This window comes from Myxine glutinosa, chromosome 7 (assembly GCF_964187855.1).
Source record: "Myxine glutinosa chromosome 7, kmMyxGlut1.1, whole genome shotgun sequence".
Classification (NCBI taxonomy): domain Eukaryota; kingdom Metazoa; phylum Chordata; class Myxini; order Myxiniformes; family Myxinidae; genus Myxine; species Myxine glutinosa.
Window position 1 is genome coordinate 49,688,329 of NC_136267.1, and position 26,564 is coordinate 49,714,892.

The window sequence follows — 26,564 nt, forward strand, 5'->3', positions numbered from 1 at the left end:
CCCTTCAACTGTTTTGAAGTATCACATTTTCACCAGCCATGTTTCACCAGTTTCGCATCGATCGGTGAAGCGGTTTCAGAGAAGGGATTTTTTTTGTCCCCCGTCGCACCGCGGAGCGAAAGGGGGACTATGGTCTTCCCCTCCGTCCGTGTTTGCGTGCGTCCGTGCGTGCGTGCGTGTGCGTGCGTCCGTGCGTGTGTGCGTGTGTGCATGCGTGCGTCCGTGCGTGCGTAAGCGAAGGACCGAATTATAATTTGGTGTGTGGGTGCAACCCACGTCAAAATCCAAGATGGCCGCCACCATGTATGTCTGACGCCATGTATGTCTGAACCTTGTGAGCGGAATATCTTGAAAAATAAGTGAAGTACCAACTTCTAATCTGGTGTGTGGGTATATCTCGGCATAAGGAAGAACGCTATTGAAAATTGGGTCGCCTCGTCAAAATCCAAGATGGCCACCGCCATGTATGTCTGAACCTTGTGAGCGGAATATCTTGAAAAATAAGCGAAGTACCAACTTCTAATCTGGTGTGTGGGTGTATCTAGGCATAAGGAAGAACGCTCTTGAAAATTGGGCCGCCACGTCAAAATCCAAGATGGCCACCACCATATATATGTCTGAACCTTGTGAGCGAAATATCTTGAAAAATAAACGAACTACTAACTTCTAATCTGGTGTGTTGGTGTGTCTATGCATAAGGAAGAAAGCTATTGAAAATTGGGTCGCCACGTCAAAATCCAAGATGGCCACCGCCATGTATGTCTGAACCTTGTGAGTGGAATATCTTGAAAAATAAGCGAAGTACTAACTTCTAATCTGGTGTGTGGGTGTATCCAGGCATAAGGAAGAACGCTATTGAAAATTGGGTCGCCACGTCAAAATCCAAGATGGCCACCACCATATAGATGTCTGAACCTTGTGAGCGAAATATCTTGAAAAATAAATGAACTAACTTCTAATCTGGTGTGTGGGTGTATCGACGCATAAGGGAGAACGCTATTGAAAATTGGGTCGCCACGTCAAAATCCAAGATGGCCTCCATGGTTTATGTAAACTCGCATATGTATGGGGAGGGGGTCATGTTTGTGAAGTTTCATGTTGATCGGATAAGGTTAGGTTTTCTATCCAATATGGCTGCCAAACCACGTGCCCTACGACGTCATCATTTTCGAACTACATGCAGCAATGGTGCTAGATATTTGTAAAAATTTGCATTGGTCGGGTATGCGGTTTCAGAGATATAATTATTTTATATTTTCCTTCAATGCAATATGGCTGCCACACAATGTGACCAATGATGTTTTCGTGATCATCTTTTAATCGACATACCTTGTCAATGACACACACAAAGTTTTGAGTCGATCGATCTGGTGGTTTGGGAGAAGATGTTGATTTAAGGTTTTAGGTTAAATCCAATATGGCTGCCAAACCATGTGACCTATGATGTCATAAATTTAATATTTCAATAAAAATGGGTCATAGATCCTGTGCATGCCATCTCAGATTTTTAGGATAAGGTATTAGATTTAAACATTTTTGGCTGGTATACCACTTCACCTATGATGTCATCATTATCGTGGTGTTGTTCCTTCCCCATTGGGAGAAATTTTCAATGTGCCAAGTTTGAAATTTTTCTATTCAGCGTTTTCTGATAAATAATTCAATTAATTTGCGTTTAATCGAAGATGGCTGCCATAACACATGACCTATGACGTCACATTTATCAAAAGAACATTCTGCACGGGTGTCACTCCTACCCTGAAAGTTTCATCTCAATTTGCTATGTGGTTGCTGAGAAAAACGAGGTTTAGCCCGAATGGATGGACGGACGGACAACCCGAAAACATATTGCGTCCGGCCACCTTCGGGGGCGGAGGCATAAAACAACACTTCTGATATTGTCCCACATATTTATATTGGCTCACGAGTTATCAAGTGACCACTACATTCGTCACGTGTGTGCGTCTGTCTGTGTGTGTCTGTCTGTCCGCAGCATAACTACCCGATGATATCATCCGATCTTGATGAAACTTGGGTGGGAGGTTGATATCATGATCTAGTTGTGTCCTGCCTAGAGTGGGCGTATTGCGCCCATTGTGGGTGGAGCCACGCCCAAAAAAGATGTCTTTTTAGGGGGTAATCGAGTTCAAGCTACACCTTCTCCGAGGGAGTTGGTGGAATCTGACAGGGGTTTCGGTATTTGGTTAGGCCAATGTCATGTGTCTCGCCCCACGGAGCTCGTTTTTTCATTGTCGCCCCAAGGTTAAGGTCACAAGGTCACAAAATTTAGAAAAGTCGATTTTTTATGGTTTTATTACATTGTTCGCTTCCTGATAGGGTGAAATGTTGTACATGATCTTATATTATCACATACATCATGAAATACAAGTTTTCCAATAAATTTCAGAATCTTCGAACTTTGACCTTTGAAGGTCACAAAGGTCAAATTTTCAAAGTTGTCTGAATCGAACCGAATTTTCAGTATTGTGTAGCTAACTAACCTCATAACTGATTATACATCATTTTCTATCTCATTTCAAGGTCAGTAACCTTCGTTTTGACATTTCAAGGTCACAAAGGTCAAATTTTCAAAGTTGTCCGAATCAAACCGAATGTTCGGTATTGTGTAGCTAACTAGTCTCATAACAGATAACACATTCCTATTTATATATTTTCGATGTCGGTTTTGACTTTTAAAGGTCACAAAGGACGGCCATTTCAAAGTAGTCCGTCCTTTGTTATTGAAAACCGCTCGCTCGTGAACCATCGTCGTTTCCTGACTTGTTTGTGATATTATTCCCACATATTTATATGTGGGATAGTTTCCCACATGTTTGATTGTCCTTTGACATTTTGATATTTGATATTGTCGGAGAGAGAGAGAGAGAGTGATGGCGAGGGTATAAGATTTGTCAGGATTGAAAGACATAAATTCCAAGTATTTTACCAGCTTGTAATTTTTTTTTCAATGTCTGAATAGAGTGGAGAGGCTGCAGCCTGCTTATCTGAAGGATGAGGAATGTGAGCAGAGTGTCGAACTGTCAGCAAATGCATAAAGGACATTTTCCAGAGAGTCAGAGAAATCAATCCTGAAGGTCAGGAATTGGACTGGGCACAGGAATGGGATCTGGAATATGAATTTGCATATTTCTGCATACAAAGGCAAAGCTCGTGGAAGAGCTAGAATACAGAATGGTTCAGGAAGCAACAGAACAAAAGGAAGAGTGGGTAGGAAGGGGTGGGGGACACCAACAGCCTGGTTGAAGGACAAAGTAGAGGGAGACTTTGATAAATGTGGGATGTGGGGAAGAATGAGATTGTTCAAATATGGAATGAGGGACAGGGGAGGACGCACTGGTGGAGAAGTTGACCGTGTCTTTCAATCTGTTCGAGTGTCTGTCATTCTGTCAATGATTGAGGAACAGTTTATACTTTTTTATTTTGTCCATAAAATCGAGGCTCGTGGAGGTGCTTAAACTTTTTCAATTGAATTTCATATTTTGAACACTGTCTCTCTCGCTACACAAATCTCTACTGTCGAGCACGAATCGCCTTGTTTGTATTCCCAAAAACTTTCATTTTAGCAGGACTTTGGCTGTGAACTTGGCAAAATTGTACGTCCTCGTCCCACGTGGAGGAAAGCAATTGCTTCAGTCTGTCTGTCTATCTGGCTAGCATGAAAAAAAATTGAAAATCACTCCAAACCGGAAATTTCCTGTTTTTTAGGGAGGTGACGAAGGACTTATGTAACGTGTCCAATAAGGTAATTCAAATGGCTGTTTGAATAAAATTTATCAACGGCGGTCATCTTCCGATTCAATCATTTTGTTCTTCTGCAGCTTTTAAAACATTTCTTTTATTTCAATTTAATTATATATTTGAACACGAGAACACAAATCACCTTGTTTACACTTCCAGAAACCTTCAGTTTGGCGTTATTTTAGAAAAAATGTATGCTGTCTCAACCAATAAAATCAAAACATCGAGATTTAGACAAAATGGCAGCGTTCAGCGATTAATCACCTGAGATAACTTAATCGAAATAAAAAGGGAGGGGCTAACCTTTCACATGTCCTTTTTATTTTTATTTTTGAATGTATGGGATCACGTGTGCCTTGAATTTATCTAGTTTATTCATGTTTATTGTTTATTTTTTAAACGACTTTTTGTTTGTTTATTCTGTTCTAGATTTTTTTGTTGTTCTCAGTCAAACCTGGTACTTTGATTCAAGGTTTACATGTGTTGCTTCAACAGATGGCACTCCAGAACAAAATGGAAACAGAAGTTTGACTGGTGGAATGCAACATCCTGCTGATGTCCATGGTATTTCGTCAGCAGTTGCACAAATTCTTATCACTGCTGGTCGTGGGAGAGGAAGACATTTTGGGAAATCGGGATATCAACCGAACCATAATCCGACTCGACCTGTTTTGCAGCAACCTGGATATCTTGCCCGAGGTAATTCCAATGGTTGGAAAAGATGCAATGGTATTCAAGTATCGATTGTTAAAATGCATGACACTTGATGCAACAACGAAAGTTTCATGGGATAAAAACTATCATCTACTTTAAAGTTCACAATTACCCCCACGTTCTTGTGGGGTTGGCCGAGGGATGCTTGGCTCAATATTTTCAAAAATCGTTTGGCCAACCCTGACCTTCAACTCGGGTTTGGGCAGGAATTTTGAATTTCGCCATAGTGCCGGTGAAAGCTCGCTTACTCCTTGTGAAGGACACTGTGGGATCTTTATCATCCACCACTTAATGCTTCAGACGGGATGCCCTTTTAACGTTCATCCGAGGGAAGGTTCACACATTATTGAATCGACCTGCCTGGTTTTTTTGTTTTTTTGGGGTTTTTTTGTAATACAGAATCGAGGCTCGTGAAAGAGCTAACATTTATCACACAAACAAATCAAACAGACAAACAAAGTATATAAAAAGGGGAGCGGTAGACAAGATGGGGAGAGAAGGGGAAGCACACAAACATATCATTTGAGAGCAGGGACATCAGGAGATCTGTGGGAGGTAGAGGGCTTGGGGGAAGGAGGCGTGGGAAGGGGGAGGGGGGTTGGGAGAAGTATAAAACACAAGGACACTGCACGGACTTTCAGGAAAGAAGTTGGTATTTCATAAAACTGGATTTGGGGTGAAATTAGTGAGGGTAGAAAAGATCAAGGTTTTGGATGGGGGAAGATAAGAGATGGTGGTGAACAGCTGTTTTAAAGACCTGGAGGGAGGAGTGGGATTGAAGAGAGTGAGGGAGTTTGTTCCAGAGGCAGGAGAAATGAAGAAGTGAAGGTGAGCAGAGAGTCTTGATTTTGGCAGTTTAACCATAAGAGGGTTGCAGGCAGATCTTGTGCGACCTGCGGGAATATTTGGGGGACAGAGCCCAGAGAGAGCTGGGGGAGCAAGGCCGGAGAGGAGTCGGTAGAAGACGGAAAGACCACCAACCTGCCTGCGGTGAGTAAGTGAAAGGCCTTCGGAGTTAGCTTCATCGCGGGAGATTCCAATGATTCTGAATGTTTTGGTTTCAACAGCGTGAAGACGAGCTAGGTGTGAGGCAGGAGCACCAGCCAAGAGGGGAGAGCAGTATTCCATTGGGATGATAGCCTTGTATGTGGTGAGGAGCTCAGGTGTGCCAAGGAAGGAAGGACTTCGCACGACGGAGGATGCCCAGTCGGCGACTGGCTTTGGAGGCCAGATTTGAAATGTGGTTTTCCCAGGAAAGATCATGGCAGATAGTGAGACCCAAAAGCTTGAGTGACAGAACTTCCTGGAGAGGATTATTCAGAAAGTGGATGGGAGGGTTGTCCAGTCGGTCTTTTCGGAGAGACATCGTAAGAGTGTGAGATTTGTCAGGATTGAAAGACATGTTTCACTTGTTTGATCAGTCTGTGATTTTGTCCAGGTCTGCAGAGAGTGAGGAGGCTGCAGACTGCCGATCTGAGGGATGAGGAATGGAGCGGCAGAGAGTGGAGTCATCAGCAAATAGATGGAGAGGATTTTCAAGAGAGTCAGAGAGATCATTGATGAAGACCAGAAAAAGCACAGGGCCCAGAACACTGCCATGGGGAACTCTAGCCTGAAAAGGAAGGGGAGATGAGAGAAACCCATTCAGGGCCACACATTGACTCCGACTTGAGAGGAAGTCCGCCAGCCATGCGTGGAGATTTCCATGGATGCCAGAGGAGGAGAGTTTGGTGAGCAGAGCGGGGTGCCAGACTGCATCGAAGGCACGTGATATGTCAAGGGAGACTTCTCTAATTTCCTGTTTGGCATTGAGGACCTCCATCCATTGTTGAGACGGCAGAAGCAGCATGTCCAGAGTAGAGTGACCTGGTCTGAAACCAAATTGATTTTCAGAGATCAAGCCATTGGAGTAGAGGAAATATTTCATATCTGAAGCAATGATGGATTCCATGACTTTGCTGATAATTGGGAGAAGGCTGATTGGTCTGTAGTTGCTAGGATCTGTTTTTGCACCTTTTTTGTGTAAAGCGGTGATGTTGGCTGATTTCCAAGCAGATGGCAGATGACCTTGAGCAAAAGCGAGGGTGAAGAGAACAGAGAGAGGGAGTGAAAGAGCGGAAGAACAGGATTTTAGGACCAGTGGGCTGATGCCGTCAGGTCCAGTTGCAGAATCGGAGTCGAGGGTTGACAGAAACTTTTCCACCTTGTCAGGAGAAAAGGACACAGAGTCCAGGAGCAGCTGGGTACGACTGGGTATGGTGGGTACGGAGAGGGATGGGTTTGGGACACAAGATTTGGAAGCAAACACAGAGTTGAGGCATTCGGCTTTTTCACGTGCGGAGTCAGCTGTTTCGCCCTTTGAGGTAAGGGAGGGGATGGAGAGGGAACAAACATCAGAAACAGATTTGACCAGACGCCACAGGATTTGGAAGAGGGAGACAGATTTGAGAGATCGGTCTTTAGAACGGAGAGATATTGTTTCCTGGCTCTCCTGAGGGTGGACACACACTTGTTTAGGGGTTTGTGAAAGGAAATGAGATTTCCTTCCGTTGGATTTGTTTTCCAGGAGGCGAAGGCAAGTTGTTTCTGGGCAACAGCCTCACCACAAGATTCCGTGTACCATGGATGGGAGGAAGGGTCTGACAACTGAAGACGAGATGGGATAAATCTGTGCATGAGAGAGAGCAATTTACTTTGGAAGAATTCTCAGGATGAGTTTATGTCAGAGGCGGTAGAGATGGGAGACCAGTCCAGATGATTTATGGCTGCTTGAAGACCTTGCCAGTTGGCCTGAGTGAAATGCCAGACTCATCGACGCTGAGGAGGCTCTGAGAATGGTCAGAGAGATGTCCACTTTAACAAGCACATGATCAGATGAGCCGATTGGAGCAGAAGAAGAGCAGCAGACATTTGCAGGGAAGTTCGTCATAACCAAGTCCAGAAGAGATGATGATTTGGATGATTTGGCTCAGATCCGGGTCGGGAAATTGACAGATTGTGTCAGTCCCAGTGAGTCGCAGAAGTCCTTTGCTGAGGAGCCATGGCTGGTGAGAGAGGTACCCACACCCAGCCAACTGGCATGGTGACAATTGAAATCACCACATATGAGGAAGAGAGAGTTGAGATGAGTGGATAGAAGTTGGTCCATATTTTCAGACAGCGAGATGTAGATGGAGTCATCACTGTTTGGTGGATGGTACAACACACATATGAACAAAAGGTGGGAGCGAAGGTGAAGCCGTAGCTAGAGGTATTCCTGGGGGTGAGGTGGAGAGAGGGCAGTGCAGGGCGAGTGAGGAAGAGCGGTTTTGATAAAGATAGCAACCCCACCTCCAGGACGAGGCTCAGTTCTATCATACCGGAGGATGGAGTAACCCGGGAGAGACACCGGTTGCCTGAAACACCGGTTGCCAGCTCTTATAGCTGCCTCTGGATTTGCAACCAGGCTAAACAGCTCAGAGGTAAGTGTGAATTCTGCCAGGGAGTTTTGGCTGTCCTGCCAGAACCATCCTTCAATGTGAACACAACTCATTTTCTGCATGATGTCACAACTGTTACGTGCTCCTCCCCAACCCCCTGGTCACGGTGTACCTCCGAGCCCCGAGAGGAGTCACGGCAGAAAAATGTGTTATTCTGTATGTCAAAGATCAATGGTGAAGCCACACCAATTGTTACCAACAAACAAATATTGTATTAAGATCACACAAGAATAACAGTACAACAATAATAGTAATCAAAAGTACAATCAATATACAGTCATCCCTCGCTATATCGCGGTTCACTTTTCGCGGCTTCGGTACATCGCGGGTTTTTCTCGCTAGTATATGTAAAATTATATCGTGGATTTTTCGCTATATCGCGGGATTTTGCGGTATAAATGTATTTTTATATACTATTATTTTAAATATTTTTGTGGTAAAATAAGCATTTTCTAGCCTAAAAAATAAAAAACGTAAAAAAATAAGAAAAATACAGTAATTAAAACATATTACAAGAAATAAAATACTGTACATAGTGTACAGTAGAAGAGTAGATAAAGAGACAAAGAGTCGTGCGTATGGAAAACGCAGATGCGGCAGCTTCCACTTGCGCTAGTTACCCACGTAATGGGTAACTGTAATGCTTTTTCTGGCTGTGCAGTACATTCATCATCGTCATCACCTTCATCGTCATCAGTACTGCACAGCTAATTCATCATCATCTTCATCACGCAAGTTGTAGTATTGAAGAGCCGGGGCTCTTGCTTGATACGGACGAAATGACGGGCAAGACACAAACTCGTCCGAGAAGATATTTATTCTCAAAACCAACTCGGGAACACTGAAAAGCCCGTTTATCGGGCTGCATTATATAGCACAACCAGAAACCGAAACCGAAAGCCACGCCTCTCAAGCGTGGCGTGCTTCGTTGGTCACGTGATCAACAGGTGTAGCTGATTATACCCGCACGCTCGGCACGCTTTGGCGGTCACGTGACCAGCCACTCTGGCGCCGGGGATCTCCGCCGGTGACGTCACCGGCTGGAGCAAGGAGATTCTGATGCTGGTCTTGCTTGGGGGACCCATGGGTCGCTACAGTATCTTCAATGGTGAGTACCCATTAGAATTTTTTATGTTGCTAAAATTACGTATGTTTAAGAGTGTAAAAAGTGTTTAAGAGTATAGGAAGTGTTTATAAGAGTATGGGAAAGGTTAATAAGAGTGTGAGAAAGGTTAATAAGAGTGTGGGGAGAGTCATAAAGCTTTAAAATATATATAAATAATAAAATAAAAATATGGTCGCTACTTCGCGGATTTTCGTCTATCGCGGGGGGTTCTGGAACGTAACCCCCGCGATAAACGAGGGATCACTGTATATCCTATGATGGTACCATCAGTTTCGTAATATATAATTCACTGTGCTCCAAGTGAGTGAAACAAGAACATTCCCCAATGTCTCTTCCGGCATCAAGCCAAAGTCGTTGTCTCTTTCCCGGCTTCAAGCCAAAGTTTATTCCGGCTTCAAGCCAAAGTCAATCCGCTCCAGCGATCGTCAGAACAATGTCCAATCGAGACCAGAATCCCGTTCAGATGACAAGTACAGTCCCGCTGCCAAAGCTGCGCAAAGGCGCCCTCAAGGCGACTGGGAAATCCAAAGGCGCCCTCCAGGCGACTGAGAAATCACACCCTCGGGTATGGACGGTTCACGGCTCACAGTCGGCGAACCGCAAATTAACCTTCAAAATCCACGTTACACACACCCACAGCAGATAAACTTCTGAATGCGGTGAAAACGGCTGAAGTGAAGCAAAGAAAACTTGCGCGACGCGCAAAGTGCACGAGTCAAAATGGCCGACAGCCCGTACTCGAGACGTAACGGCCCGACGATGATTCTCTTCGGAATCGACCGCAAAACCTGACACGCAGGTTGATCTGTCACAGCGATAACAACTCTGTCGCAGGAATCCCTTTCCTGGGAACCCCAAAGCTCACTCGTGACTCTTGCTCGCCAACGTTCGCTTCAGACCGCAAAGCAACTATGCTTCTTATCCGACTCACTCGCTCCGCCCTCTTTTTCTTCCTCTTCCTCTTCGTCGTCGTCCGGTTCCGGTTTTATTTAAAACATTAATTTTTACCTTTTGAAAATAATAATTTCTATTTCCTTCAAACGACAACAATAATAATACATGGAATCAAAAATGTTTACAGTGGATGAAAACCACAACCACGGAAGTGACGAATCCGTAACACAGCCTAAAAGCGAGAATGGCACTCGGTGGAGCGCTTACCTCTGCCAGACTGAACAGTTTATGTTTTGATCCCACGGATAGGCTAGATCTGGATTTTGACATGAACCAAAATGCTTGTTCATGTCACACAACCAACCCGCTCACATCGTTTTGTCATAACACGTCCAGAACTTTTTTGAATTATCGCGCCAAATATCGTTATTGTCTCCATCTCTCAATGTTTAAGAGGTCAAGAACCTCTTAAAATTATTGTATCCGCATCCAAATTTGAGTCGATTCGTCCTTGTCACACTCCCAAGCTGTCCACCAAGCTTCATCCGAATCTGCCCGCAAACTTTTGAGATATCATGCTATGCATTGTTTTGGCACTATCTCTGAATGGTGAAGAATAATTTAAATTTTTTGAAATCATTGGTTTCGGATCTTCATCAAAATCCAATCGATTTGTCCTTGCAACGCACACAACCTGTCCGCCAAGTTTCGTCCCAATCTGCCTGTAACTTTTTGAGATATCGTACGATATATCGGTTTTATCTCCATCATTCGATGGGGAGGATTCACTTAAAAATTCTCTGATCTGGATCTGGATTGGAATCTTCACCAAAATTGAATTGATTCTTCCTTGTGACAAAGCAAACCTATCCACAAAGTTTCATCTGAAATGGTCCACAACTTTTTGAGATATCCTGCTGTGCATAGTTTTTGCCCCTATCTCCCTCCCAATAGTGAAGAATCACTTAAAATTTCTACTCACTGGTTCCGAAACCGGATCTTCACCAAATTCTAATCATTTTGGCCTTGTCACATACCCAACCTCTGCAAAAAATTGTCAAAATCCATCCACAACTTTTTCAGATATCCTGTTCACAAACAAAGAGCTGAACAGACACACAGACAGGGCTGAACACATAACCTCTATCCACCTTTGGTGGTGGAGGTAATTCTTTTTTACAACCAATTGTTGAGAGGTATGCTAACTGCCATGGGAAATCCATTTGTTGGATCATATGTCAGGTTTGCTAAACTTTCCCAAAAAGGTCAGGTGATTATATGCAATGAGATTTTGACGTTTTACTCAGATGGTGTAACAAAAGTGCATAGACAGCAGTGATCCTCCGATTCGATGGGTTTTTTGGGAGGATGGTGGAAGGGGAGTGTGGGGAAGGCCTTTAAACTGTTTTTTTTATTTTCCATTAAATTATACGAGTATAAAAGCAGCCTGGTACTTGAAAACGCAAATCGCCTTGTTTATACTTCCAGAAACCTTCACCTGAGCCATACTTTGGCAAAATTGTATTCCGTCTCGCAAATATCAAATTTTCCGTTCACACGATCTGGGCAGGATAACATTGAGATTGAGGCAAAATGGAAGCGATGCACTGCCTGAGCTAACTTCATTCAAGTAAAAAGGGAGGGGCTAACCGTTCATATATCCTTTTTCTGGCTCACCTGGAACCCAGTTCAGGGGAGCTTATGCGATGGCGCGTCGTCCGTCTGTCAGTCTGTAAACACATAAAACTTCTTCTCCGAATCTGCTGATGGGATTGCGACCAAATTTGGCACAAATGATACTTGTTATGTTGTGACTAAAGTTTGTTCACGGCATTAAAAAGATCGGGGTCTAAGGGGTCTACCGGGGGTCAAAGTGCATCCAGGTTTGACCCTGCAAAATAGGAATTTGCTTTTTTCTCTGATATATTTGGGGTATGAAGGTGTTGCCCCCCAAAATAGGTACTTCTTTTGTTTGTTTAAAGTCTTATGATTATTTTCGTATGATTCTACATGCTGCCCTGTCTTCTCGAGACAATTCAGATTGGTTTAAAACACCTTTAGTCAGTGTAGTTTTCTGTTTATTCTACCAGGAGTATTGCCCCGATGTCTTTTCTTGAGTGTATGGGATAAAGTGTTCTTTGAACTCTTTAGTGTATGTACACTCGCATATGTATGGGTAGGGGATCTCGTTTGTGAAGTTTCGTGTTGATCCGATAAGGTTACTTTTTCTATCCAAGATGCCTGCCAAACCACGTGACCTACGACATCATAATTTTCAGACTATATGCAGCAATGGTGCTGGATGATATTTGTAAAAATGTGCATCGATAGGGGAAGCGGTTTCAGAGATATAATTATTTCATATTTTCCTTCCATCCAATATGTCTGCCACACAATGTGACCAATGATGTTTTTGTGATCATATTTTAATCGACATACCTCGTCAATGACACACAAAGTTTCGAGTCGATCGATCTGGTGGTTTGGGAGAAGATGTTCATTTAAGGTTTTCGGATAAATCCAATATGGCTGCCAAACCATGTGACCTATGATGTCATAAATTTAATATTTCAATACAAATGGGTCATAGATCCTGTGCATGCCATTTCAAATTTTTAGGATAAGCAATTAGATTTAAACATTTTTGGCTGGGATACCACTTCACCGGCCGACTGGAACAGCAGGAAACAACAGGCCGACTGGGACGGTCTTCAAGCAGCCATCAATCGTCTGGATTGGTCTCCCATCTCCACTGCCTCTGACATCAATTCTTCCTGGGAATTCTTCCAAAGCAAACTGATCTCTCTCATGCACAGATTTATCCCATCTCGCCTTCAGTTGTCTTACCCTTCCTCCCGTCCATGGTACACTGAATCTTGTGGTGAGGCAGTTGCCCTGAAACAACTTGCCTTTGCCTCTTGGAAGGCTAATCCAACTGAAGGAAATCTCAGTTTCTTCCACCAAGCTTGGAACAAGTGTGTGTCTACCCTCAGGAGTGCCAGGAAGCACTATCTCTCCTCACTCAAGAATGAACTCTCAAACCTGTCTCCTTCCTCCAAATCCTGGTGGCGTCTGGTCAAATCCGTTTCTGGTGTTTGTTCCCCCTCCATCCCCTCCCTTACCTCAAATGGCCACACAGTTGACATCGCACGTGACAAAGCCGAATGCCTCAACTCTGTGTTTGCCTCAAAATCCTTAGTCCCAAACCCATCTCTCTCTGTTCCCACCTTTCCCAGTCGAACCAAACTGCTCCTGGACTCTGTGACCTTCTCTCCTGACAAGGTGGAGGAGTTTTTGTCAAACCTCGACTCTGATTCTGCAACTGGACCAGATGGCATCAGCCCACGGGTCCTAAAATCCTGCTCTGCCACTCTATCTCACCCTCTCTCTGTTCTTTTCACCCTATCCTTTGCTCAAGGTCATCTGCCAGCATCCTGGAAATCAGCAAACATTACCGCTTTACACAAAAAAGGTGCAAAAACAGATCCTTGCAACTACAGACCAATCAGCCTGCTCCCAATTATCAGCAAAGTCATGGAATCCATCATTGCTTCGGATATCAAATCTTTCCTCTTCTCCAATGGCTTGATCTCTGATCATCAATTTGGTTTCAGACCAGGTCACTCTACTCTGGACATGCTGCTTCTGCTGTCTCAACAATGGATGGAGGTCCTCAATGCCAAACAGGAAATCAGAGCTGTCTCCCTTGACATATCACGTGCCTTCGATACGGTCTGGCACCCAGCTCTGCTCACCAAACTCTCCTCCTATGGTATCCATGGAAATCTCCATGCATGGCTTGCGGACTTCCTCTCTGGTCGTAGTCAACGTGTGGCCCTGAATGGATTTCTCTCATCTCCCCTTCCCGTTCAGGCTGGAGTTCCCCAAGGCAGTGTGCTGGGCCCTGTGCTTTTTCTGGTCTTTATCAATGATCTCTCCGACTCTCTGGAAAATCCTCTGTATCTCTTTGCTGATGGCTCCACTCTCTGCCGCTCCATTCCTCTTCCCTCAGATCGGCAGTCTGCAGCCTCCTCACTCTCTGAAGACCTGGACAAAATCACAGACTGGTCAAACATGTGGAACATGTCTTTCAATCCTGACAAATCTCACACTCTTACTATGTCTCTCCGAAAAGATCGACTGGACAACCCTCCCATCTACTTTCTCAACAATCCTCTCCAAGAAGTTCTGTCGCTCAAGCTTTTGGGTCTCACCATCTGCCATGATCTTTCTTGGGAAAACCACATTTCCAAGCTGGCCTCCAAAGCCAGTCGCCGACTGGGCATCCTCCGTCGTGCGAAGTCCTTCCTAGGCACACCTGAGCTCCTCACCACATACAAGGCTTTCATCCGCAGCTCAATGGAATACTGTTCTCCCCTATGGGCTGGTGCTCCTGCTTCACACCTGGCTCGGCTTCACGCTGTTGAATCCAAAGCTTTCAGAATCATTGGAATCTCCCACGATGAAGCTATCTCTGAGGGCCTTTCACTCACTCACCGCAGGCAGGTAGGTGGTCTTTCTGTCTTCTATCGACTCCTCTCCGGCCTTGCTCCCCCAGCTCTCTCTGTGCTCTGTCCCCCAAATATTCCTACAGGTCGCACAAGATCTGCCAACCACCCTCTGATGGTTAAACTGCCGAAATCTCGGCTCTCTGCTCACCTTCACTCTTTCATTCCTCTTTTCTCCCGCCTCTGGAACAAACTCCCACACTCACTTCAATCACACTCCTCCCTCCAGGTCTTCAAAACAGCTGTTCACCACCATCTCTTATCTTCCCCCATCCAAAACCTTGATCTTTTCTACCCCCACTAATTCACCCCAGATCCACCTTGTTTGAAATTCCAACTTCTTTCCTGGAAGTCTTGGCAGTGTCCATATGTTTTATACCTCTCCCACCCCCCCCCCCCTTCCCATGCCTCCCCCCCAAAGCCCTCTCCCTCCCACAGTTCTCTCGATGTCTCCATGTCTCTCGGTCCCTGCTCTCAAATGTTGTGTTTGTGTCCTTCCCCCTCTCTCCCCATCTTGTCTACCGCTCCCGATGTTATTTGTTTTGTGTGTCTGTTTTGTCTTTCTGTGTGATTAATGTTCGCTCTTTCACGAGCCTCGATCTTGTATACAAAAAAAAAACAAAAACCAAAAACAAAACAAAAAAACCGATGATGCCATCATTATCGTGGTGTTGTTCCCCATTGGGAGAACTTGACAATGTGCCAAGTTTCAAATTTTTCTATTCAGCGTTTTCTGAGAAATAATTTAATTATTTGTGTTTTATTGAAGATGGCTGCCACAACCCGTGACCTATGACGTCACAATTATCATAAGAACATTCTGCACAGGTGTCACTCCTACCCTGAAAGTTTAATCTCAATTTGCCATGTGGTTGCTGAGAAAAACGAGGTTTTAGCCTGTATGGACGGACGGACGGACAACCCGAAAACATATTCCCTCCGGCCACCTTCGGGGGCGGAGGCATAAAACAACACTTCTGATATTGTCCCGGTTATTTATATTTGTGATATTATTCCCACATATTTATACGTGGGATAGTTTCCCACAGGTTTGATTGTCCTTTGATATTTGATGTCATTGTCAGAGAGAGATAGAGATAGAGATAGATAGATAGAATAAGATTTGTCAGGATTGAAAGACATAAATTCCAAGTATTTGACCAGCTTGTAATTTTCTTTCAAGGTCTGAATAGAGTGGAGAGACTGCAGCCTGCTTATCTGAAGGATGAGGAATATCACAGCAGAGTGTGGAACTGTCAGCAAATGCATAAAGGACATTTTCCAGAGAGTCAGAGAGATCACTCCTGAAGTTCAGGAATTGGACTGGGCCCAGGAATAGGATCTGGAATAGGACTTTGCATATTTCTGCATACAAAGGCAAAGCTCGTGGAAGAGCTAGAATACAGAATGGTTCAGGAAGCAACAGAACAAAAGGAAGCGTAGGTAGGAAGTGGTGGGGGATACAAACAGCCTGGTTGAAGGACAAAGTAAAGGGAGACTTGGACAAATGTGGGATGTGGGGAAGAATGAGACTTGTTCAAATATGGAATGAGGGACAGAGGAGGACGCACTGGTGGAGAAGATGTCCGTGTCTTTCAATCTGTCATAGTATCTGTCATTTTGTCTATGATCGAGGAACGTCCATAAAGGCTTTTATTTTGTCCATAAAATCGAGGCTCGTGTAGGTGCTGAAACCTTTTCAATTGAATTTCATATTTTGAACACTGTCTCTCTCTCTACACAAATCTCTACTGTCGAGCACGAATCGCCTTGTTTATATTTCTAAAAACCTGCATTTTAGCAGGACTTTGGCTGTGAACTTGGCAAAATTGTTCGTCCTCGTCCCACGTGGAGGAAAGTAATTGCTTCTGTCTGTCTATCTGGCTAGCATTAAAAAAAATTGAAAATCACTCCAAACCGGAAATTTCCTGTTTTTTAGGGAGGTTACGAAGGACAGAAGCAGGTATGAAGAACTTATGTAACGTGTCCAATAAGGTAGTGCAAATGGCTGTTTGAATAAAATTTATCAACGGCGGTAATCTTCCGATTCAATCATTTTGTTCTTCTGCAGCTTTTAAAACATTTCTTTTATTTCAATTTAATTATATATTTGAACACGAGAACACAAATCGCATTGTTTACACTCCCAGAAACCTTCAGTTTCGTGTTATTTTAGAAAAAATGTATGCTGTCTCACCAATCAAATTTTCCACTCGTACTCTCAAGTGCCCGGTAACATCGAGATTTAGACAAAATGGCAGCGTTCAGTGATGAATGGCCTGAGATAACTTCATGGAAATAAAAAGGGAGGGGCTAACCGTTCATATGTCCTTTTTATTTTTATTTTTGAACGTATGGGGTAACGTGTGCCTTGAATTTATCGAGCTTATTCACGTTTATTGTTTATTTTTTAAACGACTTTTTGTTTGTTTATTCTGTTCTAGATTTTTTTGTTGTTCTCAGTCAAACCTGGTACTTTGATTCAAGGTTTACATGTGTTGCTTCAACAGATGGCACTCCAGAACAAAATGGAAACAGAAGTTTGACTGGTGGAATGCAACATCCTGCTGATGTCCATGGTATTTCGTCAGCAGTTGCACAAATTCGTATCACTGATGGTCGTGGGAGAGGAAGACATTTTGGGAAATCGGGATATCAACCGAACCATAATCCGACTCGACCTGTTTCGCAGCAACCTGGATATCATGCCCGAGGTAATTCCAATGGTTGGAAAAGATGCAATGGTATTCAAGTATCGATTGTTAAAATGCATGACACTTGATGCAACAGCTAATGTTTCATGGGATAAAAACTATCATCTACTTTAAAGTTCACAATTACCCCCACGTTCTTGTAGGGTTGGCCGAGGGATGCTTGGCTCAATATTTTCAAAAATCGTTTGGCCAGTCCTGACCTTCAACTCGGGTTCGGGCGGGAATTTTGAATTTTGCCATCGTGCCGGTGATAGCTCGCTTACTCCTTGTGAAGGACACCGTGGGATCTTTATCATCCACCACTTAATGCTTCAGAAGGGATGCCCTTTTAATGTTCATCCGAGGGAAGGTTCACACATTATTGAATCGACCTGCCTCTGAAACACCGGTTGCCAGCTCTTGTAGCTGCGTCTGGTTTTGCACCCAGGCTAAACAGCTCAGAGGTGTGTATCCTGATTTAGAATAGGTACACCGTATCCCTGCGTATCGTAATAGGCGACTAAGGGTTGGCGTCAGGAAGGGCATCCGGCCATAAAAACATTGTCTCAAACAGGGAACCATGATTGTCATGGGGCCCGCAAGGCTAACCCCCGCTCTCGCAGGGAAAAATTGCCTTAAAACGATAATTAATTAATTAAATCATTCATTCATTCATTCATCTGAACAGCTCAGAGGTAAGTGTGAATTCTGCCAGGGGGCTTTGGCTATCCTGCCAGACCCATCCTTCAATGTGAACACAACTCATTTTCTGCATGATGTCACAACCTACATGCGAGAATGGCACTTGCTTCCTCCACAGAGCACATTCTTCCACCAGACTGAACAGTTTATGTTTTGATCCCATGGATAGGCTAGATTTGGATTTGGACATAAACCAAAATGCTTGTTCAAGGACTTCGCACGACGGAGGATGCCCAGTCGGCAACTGGCTTTGGAGGCCAGCTTGGAAATGTGGTTTTCCCAGGAAAGATCATGGCAGATAGTGAGACCCAAAAGCTTGAGTGACAGAACTTCTTGGAGAGGATTGTTGAGACAGTAGATGGGAGGGTTGTCCAGTCGGTCTTTTCGGAGAGACACAGTGAGAGTGTGAGATTTGTCAGGATTAAAAGACATGTTCCACTTGTTTGACCCATCTGTGATTTTGTCCAGGTCGGCAGAGAGTGAGGAGGCTGCAAACTGCCGATCTGAGGGATGAGGAATGGAGCGGCAGAGAGTGGAGTCATCAGCAAATAGATGGAGAGGATTTTCCATAGAGTCAGAGAGATCATTGATGAAGACCAGAAAAATCACAGGGCCCAGAACACTGCCTTGGGGAGCTCCAGCCTGAACAGGAAGGGGAGATGAGAGTAACCCATTCAAAGCCACACATTGACTACGACTTGAGAGGAAGTCCGCCAGCCAAGCGTGGAGATTTCCATGGATACCATAGGAGGAGAGTTTGGTGAGCAAAGCGGGGTGACAGACCGTATCGAAGGCACGTGATATGTTAAGGGAGACAGCTCTAATTTCCTGTTTGGCATTCAGGACCTCCATCCATTGTTGATACAGCAGAAGCAGCATGTCCAGAGTAGAATGACCTGGTCTGAATCCAAATTGATGATCCGAGATCAAGCCATTGGAGAAAAGGATAGATTTGATGTCAGAAGCGATGATTGATTCCATGACCTTGCTGATTATTGGAAGCAGGCTGATTGGTCTGAAGTTGCAAGGATCTGTTTTTGCACCTTTTTTGTGTAAAGCGGTAATGTTGGCTGATTTCCAAGCAGATGGCAGATGACCTTGAGCAAAAGAGAGGGTGAAGAGAACAGAGAGAGGGTGAGATAGAGCGGCAGAGCAGGATTTTAGGACCCGTGGGCTGATGCCGTCTGGTCCAGTTGCATAATCAGAGTTGAGGATTGACAGAGACTTCTCCACCTTATCAGGAGAGAAGGACACACAGTCCAGGAGCAGCTGGGTACGTTGGGTAAGGTGGGAACAGAGAGAGACGGGTTTGGGACACAATATTTTGAGGCAAACACAGAGTTGAGGCGTTCAGCTTTTTCACGTGTGTAGTCGGCTGTGTAGCCGTTTGAGGTAAGGGAGGGGATGGAGGGGGAACAAACACCAGAAACAGATTTGACCAGATGCCACCAGGAGTTGGAGGAGGGAGACAGGTTTGAGAGTTCAGTTGTGAGAGCAGAGAGATATTGCTTCCTGGCTCTCCTGAGGGAAGACGCACACTTGTTCCGAGCTTTGTGAAAGGAACTGAGATTACCTTCAGTTGGATTCGATGAGTTTGATTAGCAAATCCTTCCCTTCTCGAAGGCCTCGATTTTGTATATATATAAAACAAAACCAAGTTCGTGCTACCAAATATTAAATCGAAGGTGTCAATAATTTTATCGATGCCATTTTTTTTTTTTTTTTTTTGTAGACAAGACTGGTGAAAGAGCTTACATTAATCACACAAAAAGTCAAACCGACACACAAAACACAAAATAAGGTGAGTGGTAGACAAGATGGGGAGAGAGGGGGAAGGACACAAACACAACATTTCAGAGCAAGGACATCGAGAGAACTGTGGGAGGGAGAGGGCTTGGGGGGAGGTGGGAGAGGTATAAAACATATGGACACTGCAAGGACTTCCAGGATAGCCCAGCGGCATAGTAAAAAATACGAAACCAATTGTTCAAATTGTTCTAAAAGCACCAAAATTGGCACACATGTAGATTAATACATTCTGAACAATTTTGGATATGGAGGCATTCAAGATTCCAACTTCCAATTTTTGGATTTTTTTTCATGACTTTTTCATGACCACTTTTTCATGACCACTTTTTGACCATGACCACTTTTCATGTGACCATGACCACATGACCACATGATCATGTGATTGATCATGAGTGTAGAGGTCATGATCATGACCACATGACCACGTGATCATGACCATGACCACATGACCACTTTTCATGACCACATGACATGACCACATGACCACTTTTTCATGACCACAATTTCATGACCACCCCCCCCCTCCCCCCTCCAATAATTCCAATTCCAATTTTTGGATATGGAGGCATTCAAGATTCCAACAGACAATCCAACTGCACTGAGGCGCTGGATGGTTGCCGGACCAGAGGTTGACTGGGACTGGGCTTTTGGTCGACTATATAACTACAATCTGACCATACTGTAAACTCCCCGTACTCTGTGTATTATTTTGACTACCATTCCATTGCAATTTTGCCAGCAATTTGAGGGCCATTTTTGAGAAGATTCATCTAAATATCTGTTAAACACTTATTGATGTTAATTCTGATGTAAAAAAAAGGAATTTTGGCCCATCTAGCACCATACTAACGACACATAATGAAGTCTATGTAATGACGCTAATGGTAAATGGCGGCCATTTTGAACAATGGCCGCCATATCTTCCACAGGGCTAATCTTGAATGCCTCCATATCCAAAAATGTTTAGAATATATTAATCTACATGTGTGCCAATTTTGGTGCTTTTAGAACAATTTGAACAATTGGTCTGCTATGCCGCAGGACTAGGAAAGAAGTTGGAATTTCTAAAAAGTGTATCTGGGGTGAAAATTAGCGAGGGTAGAAAAGATCAAGGTTTTGGATGGCAGAAGATAAGAGATGGTGGTGAACAGCTGTTTTAAAGACCTGGAGGGAGGAGTGGGATTGAAGGGAGTGGGGGAGTTTGTTCCAGAGTTTTTTTTTTTTTTTTTTTTTTTTTTTTTTTGTATACTGAATCGAGGCTCGTGAAAGAGCTAACATTTATTTCACAAACAAATCAACCAGACAAACAAAATATACAAAAAGAGGGAGCGGAAGACAAGATGGGGAGAGAAGGGGAAGCACACAACCACAACATTTGAGAGCAGGGAGAAGTGTGGGAGGGAGAGGGCTTGGGGGCAGGAGGCGTGGGAAGGGGGGGGGGGGGGGGGTGGGAGAAGTATAAAACACAAGGGGACCGAAATTAGCGGGGGTAGAAAAGATCAAGGTTTTGGATGGGGGAGGATAAGAGATGGTGGTGAACAGCTGTTTTAAAGACCTGGAGGGGGGAGTGGGACTGAAGAGAGTGAGGGAGTTTCTTCCAGAGGCGGGAGAAAAGAGGAATGAAGGAGTGAAGGTGAGCAGAAAGTCTTGATTTTGGCAGTTTAACCATAAGAGGGTTGCAGGCAGATCTTGTGCGACCTCTAGGAATATTTGGGGGACAGAGCCCAGAGAGGGCTGGGGGGGCAAGGCCAGAGAGGAGTCGGTAGAAGACGGAAAGACCACCAACCTGCCTGCGGTGAGTGAGTGAAAGGCCCTTGGAGTTAGCTTCATCGCGGGAGATTCCAATGATTCTGATTTCTTTTTATTTTCTGATTTAAAAGGATATATTAAGTTGTGAATCAAAAACAAAGGTTCTGTAATATTCACAGCGAAATATAGAATTGTGGAGACCAAATAAGTGTAGACCGTGTAAAAGGCACCACCATAGTTTTTGGTGAATGCCTCGGAGTCGAAGCTCGGTTGGCCATCCGTCACCCAGGGGTCTTGACCCCGGGGACTCGGCAATATTCTTTTTAACTACTTTTTGTTTGTTTATTCTATTGTTGATTTTTTTTTTTTCTCAGTCAAACCAGGTACTTTGTTTCAAGGTTTGCATGTGTTGCTTCAACAGGTGGCATCCCAGAACGCAATTGGAACAGAAGTTTGACTGATGGAAAGCATCATCTTGCTGATGTCCATGGCATTTCTTCAGCAGTTGCACAAATTCGTACCACCAACGGTCATGGGAGAGGCAGACATTTTCGGAAATCGGGATATCAACTGAACCATAATCTTACCCGACCTATTTCCCAGTCTCTTGGACATCTAGCACAAGGTAACACCAATGGTTGGTACGGATGCTATGTAATTCAGGTATAGATTATTAAAATACATGACACTTGATGAAACAAGTAAAGTTTCATGGGATAAAGTCTATCATCTTCTTTAACAGCCCCAACTATTGCCATGTTATTGTGGAGTTGTCCTCGGAAGATTTGTCCCAAGTCTTTCCCGAAGCAGTTGGCCAGGCCTGACGTTCGACAAAGGTTGGGGCAGGAATTTGGAATGTGACCATTGTGCCGCCAATAGTTCATATTCTCTTCACAAAGGTCACCATGGGATCTTTAATATCCACCAACTAATGTCAGCAGACGGGAAGCCTGTTTAATGTCCATCCGAGGGATGGAACACACATTTATCAACCACCCTGCCTGCGAAACACTGCAGTGATGGTTCATAGCTGGGTCTGGATTAAAACCCAGAAGACACAACTCCGACCTGAATGTGCGTACTTCTCAGCCACCCTGCCAGCATGGGATGAAGATTATAAAGCCTTGTTATACTCGATGTTGGGCTGATTGGCATATATCATATCTTTCTTAGTCGACGATCTTTTTCACTCTTTGGAAAATCCACTTTGTCTCTCTGCTGATGATTTCACCCTGGTGTTGGGCTAGCGGCTAGGGTGCCAGCTTAGCATCCTCGGATCCTGGGTTCGAATCCTGGTCGATCGCTGAATTAACACCAGGGGGGTTGACTCAGCCTGTCATCCTTCCGAGGTCGGCTAATTGAGTACCAGTTCACTGGTAATTCCCTGTTTGTCGTAAAAAGGCGACAAAAAGGGTTGGCGACAGGAAGGGCATCCGGCCGTAAAACATTGCTTCAAAAAGGGGACCAAAAAAACAACAACGACCACGGTCCCCGAAAAAGGCCAACCCCCGCCTTGCGGGGAAAAATGGCCTCTAAAGGTGGTTTTTAATGTCAGCAGACGGGAAGCCTGTTTAATGTCCATCCGAGGGATGGAACACATATTGATCAATCACCCTGCCTGCGAAACACTGCAGTGATGGTTCATAGCTGGGTCTGGATTAAAACCCAGAAGACACAACTCCGACCTGAATGTGCGTACTTCTCAGCCACCCTGCCAGCATGGGATGAAGATTATAAAGCCTTGTTATACTCGGTTGGGCTGGTTGCCATATATCATATGTTTCTTAGTCGACGATCTTTTTCACTCTTTGGAAAAAGCCACTTTGTCTCTCTGCTGATGATTTCACCCTCTGTGATGACATCACTCATCCTTCAGATTGGCCGGCGGTAGCCTGTCCCCTCTTTTTAGAATTTGATAGAATCACAAGCTGGTCAAACCCTTGAAATATGTCTTTCAATCCTAACAAATCTGACACACACTCTCGCTCTCCCTCCCTTTCTATCCCCTGTAGGACCCTCTGGCAAGCCCTCCCATCTACTTTCTTAATCAACCTCTTGAAGTTCAGCTACTCAAACTTTTTGGGTTCACCATCATCCACAATCTTGAGTAAACCAAATATCTAAGTTGGCCTCCAAAGCCAGTCGCCGACTGGGCATCCTCTGTCGTACAAATCCTTCCTTTGCACACCTGAACTCTTATCCATTTTCAAGGCCTTCATCGACAGCTTCATGGAGTATTTCTCTCCACGGTGGTCTGGCACCCCTGCTTCACACATTGCCAAGTTTGACGCCATGGAAACCAAGGCTGAGGGGAAAACTAGAATAAACTGATAACGGACGACAAAACAAACTATCACCTGCTGCCCATATAACACTTACGTTGCATGGTCCGATAATGTAATACAGTGTTTCCATTCTAAAAGGAAATGTCATCATGAAGGTTTTGCACATCTAACAATATGTATGAAAAACACTTTGTGATCGTACTGGGTGACATGAGCTAAAATTGGCCATTGGGCTTCAGTTAAAGTTTGTTTTTTAGCTCAACGAGAACATAATTCTGGGTAGCTTATGGGATCCACGTCGTTTGTCTGTAAGCACTTGCAACTTCTTCTCTGAAACTGCAGGAGGGATTGTGACCAAACTTGGCACAAATTACATTTGGTGTGTTGCAACTCAAGTTTGTTCACGACATTCAAAAAGCAGTGTCTCAGGGGGTCCATTGCATTGCCTTTATTTTGTCTTCTTCCTTTGCATTTAGCTCATAGAATGATTGTGATGTTTTTTTTCTTGAGCTTGCAAGATGCCTTGGTCTCCGAGTGAATTTTTCTATTGTACTCAGTATGAATGATTTCTTTGCTCAGTTGAATAAGTATAAATGTTTGTCTATTTAACATTTTCTGCATAATGTGATTTTAGTTATTCAACTCTAATTTTCCTTTTTACTAGGTGCAGGAGACTGGGGAAGGCCGAATGCTTCTCGGCCTTATCAAGGAGGGAGAAGTCGTTCTCAAAGTCGTGCAACAGTGAAAAATCAGGATCAATCACTGAACCTTAATTATCTCAAGGAGTTGCAGAAGATGAATGCTTCAAAAGTTCAGAAGATTTTGGTGGAATACATACCTCAACTGGGAGTCCTGTTAACGCCCAAGAAGGACATGGACATAGATGAGGAAATGGTGACAGTCTTGTGCCTTACACTGTGTCGTGCCTGTACAACAAAGAGCTCTGACAAGTGGAAAAAAGTCCTCATTATGATTCGATCTTCGACATTTTTCCGCCGCTCCCTTCCAACTATTTTAACGAAAGTTGGGTGCCATTCATCGATTGAACAAATGTCAGGGGCTCTTCTTGAAATGCTGCATTCATCACTGCTTCTGGGGCATGCTGTGTTCACTGCTCTCCCTCAGGCTTCAGCTACCGAAGTTTCTTTGCTACTCGCTTCAGCTGAATCTGCATTGCGCAGTTTGAAAGCTGTTGGTGAGCCGATCCCGTCAGAAACAATGTCTTTGGCTAGAGTTCTTTCAGAGAAACTTGTCACTCCTCTATTTCAGATGAGGAAGGGTCGGCAACAAAGTATCTACGATTCAAAATTACCACCAGATAACTTTAGACATCTTTCAGTTGTGCCTTCTGCTGAAGAACTTCAATACAATACAAAGCCGTTTCTTCGAAAAAATGTGGAAGAAGGATGTTATCCAGATGCAGAGACTTACCTGGATGTGCAATTTCGTCTGTTGCGAGAGGATGTTGTACAACCTCTTCGTGAGGGCATTAGAGAACTGCAAAATCATGAGACACGACGTCAGCAAAGCATGTACGTGTACAAAAATGTTCAGATCACTTATTATGGCATCACCAATGTGGGGCGAGTTCACAATGTACAATTTGAAACCTGCTCCCTTAGACATGTATGTTGGGACAGCTCCAAGCGTTTAATCTTCGGTAACCTGGTATCCTTGTCACAGGATGAATTTAAAAGTGCAATTTTTGGCATAGTCGCAGAAAGAGATGCCTCTAAATTGAAAAAAGGGAAAGTGACAATCAAGTTTTTTCCTGAAGCTTTGCAGGAACTGTCAAGAATGCGCCTAACTCGAGCAGTCTTCCTCATGGTTGAGTCACCATCTTTCTTTGAGCCATACTGCTATGTCCTGAAGGGTCTTCAGGAGACACATTCTGAATCACTGCCTTTCAAGTCCTACATTGTGGACTGCTCAACAGACATTCGGCCACCCTTACACCTTGCACAGCACCAAGAGTTGGATTTTTCTCCACTGCTTGGAAATCGATCTTTGCCATTTTCAAAAACAATGGTAAAAGCATTGGACTCAGCAACTTGGCCATCAGAGGAAAAGCTGTGTCTGGACTCTTCACAAATGAAAGCGCTGCAAGCTGCTCTAACTCAGGAGATTGCCATCATTCAAGGCCCGCCAGGCACAGGTAAAATTATTTGTTGGCATTTTGCTTTTAACCTGATGACAAAATAATTATTTGCAATATTCATAACCTTTCCACAATTAAATAATATATGATTTGCAAGTTTACGAACTGGGGTTGCAATGTCACAATGTTGTAGTTTGAGTTTACATGTACACGTAAATACAATTGACTGTCTTATAATAACTGATCCAAGATGGACTCCAGGATTGGGCCATAATAATGTCAAGTCCGTGGCCAATGAACACCAGCCTTGGACAGATAGCTGGGCGGTCTTACTCCTCGGCGATGAAGCCGAAAATTGGTGGTACCTTTTATGGCGCGCACGGGACTGTAGGGGCGGCGTGCTTACCTGCGCGGAGCTCACCAGGTTTTATCCGAAACCCACAGAACAAATATACAACACAACAAATGAAATGCACAATAATGAATTTAATGAAATTAAAGCAAAGAATAAAATGTCAAAATTAATGTTGAGGTGATTTAAATATTCGCTGCAGTGAGACGTCTCCACTCAGACACACAAATAGACAAGGGGAAAAATAAAATAAAAACCAAATGTTTTATCAAGTCGGCCGATACACAGCTGTGGTCTTTGAGGCTTTTAGGAGCTTGATGGTCATTGCTGTGGTTTAACCACTCGCGGTAAGCTCTCCGACAATGGCGCCGAAACCCCGCGTCGAAAATGCCCAGG

At 44.1% G+C, this 26,564-nt stretch overlaps 1 protein-coding gene across 1 annotated transcript in view; it reads left to right on the forward strand.

Annotated features, from left to right (window-relative positions):
- The window catches only part of LOC137430743 (NFX1-type zinc finger-containing protein 1-like), a 207,167-nt gene that overhangs the window by 26,054 nt on the left and 154,549 nt on the right, over nt 1-26,564 (forward strand). Inside the window, exons 2-5 of the mRNA XM_068121518.2 lie at nt 4,255-4,458; nt 16,991-17,194; nt 21,855-22,058; nt 24,383-25,873. Of these exons, the coding sequence (XP_067977619.2) occupies nt 4,255-4,458; nt 16,991-17,194; nt 21,855-22,058; nt 24,383-25,873 (2,103 nt within the window). The remainder of the gene's footprint in view (nt 1-4,254; nt 4,459-16,990; nt 17,195-21,854; nt 22,059-24,382; nt 25,874-26,564) is intronic.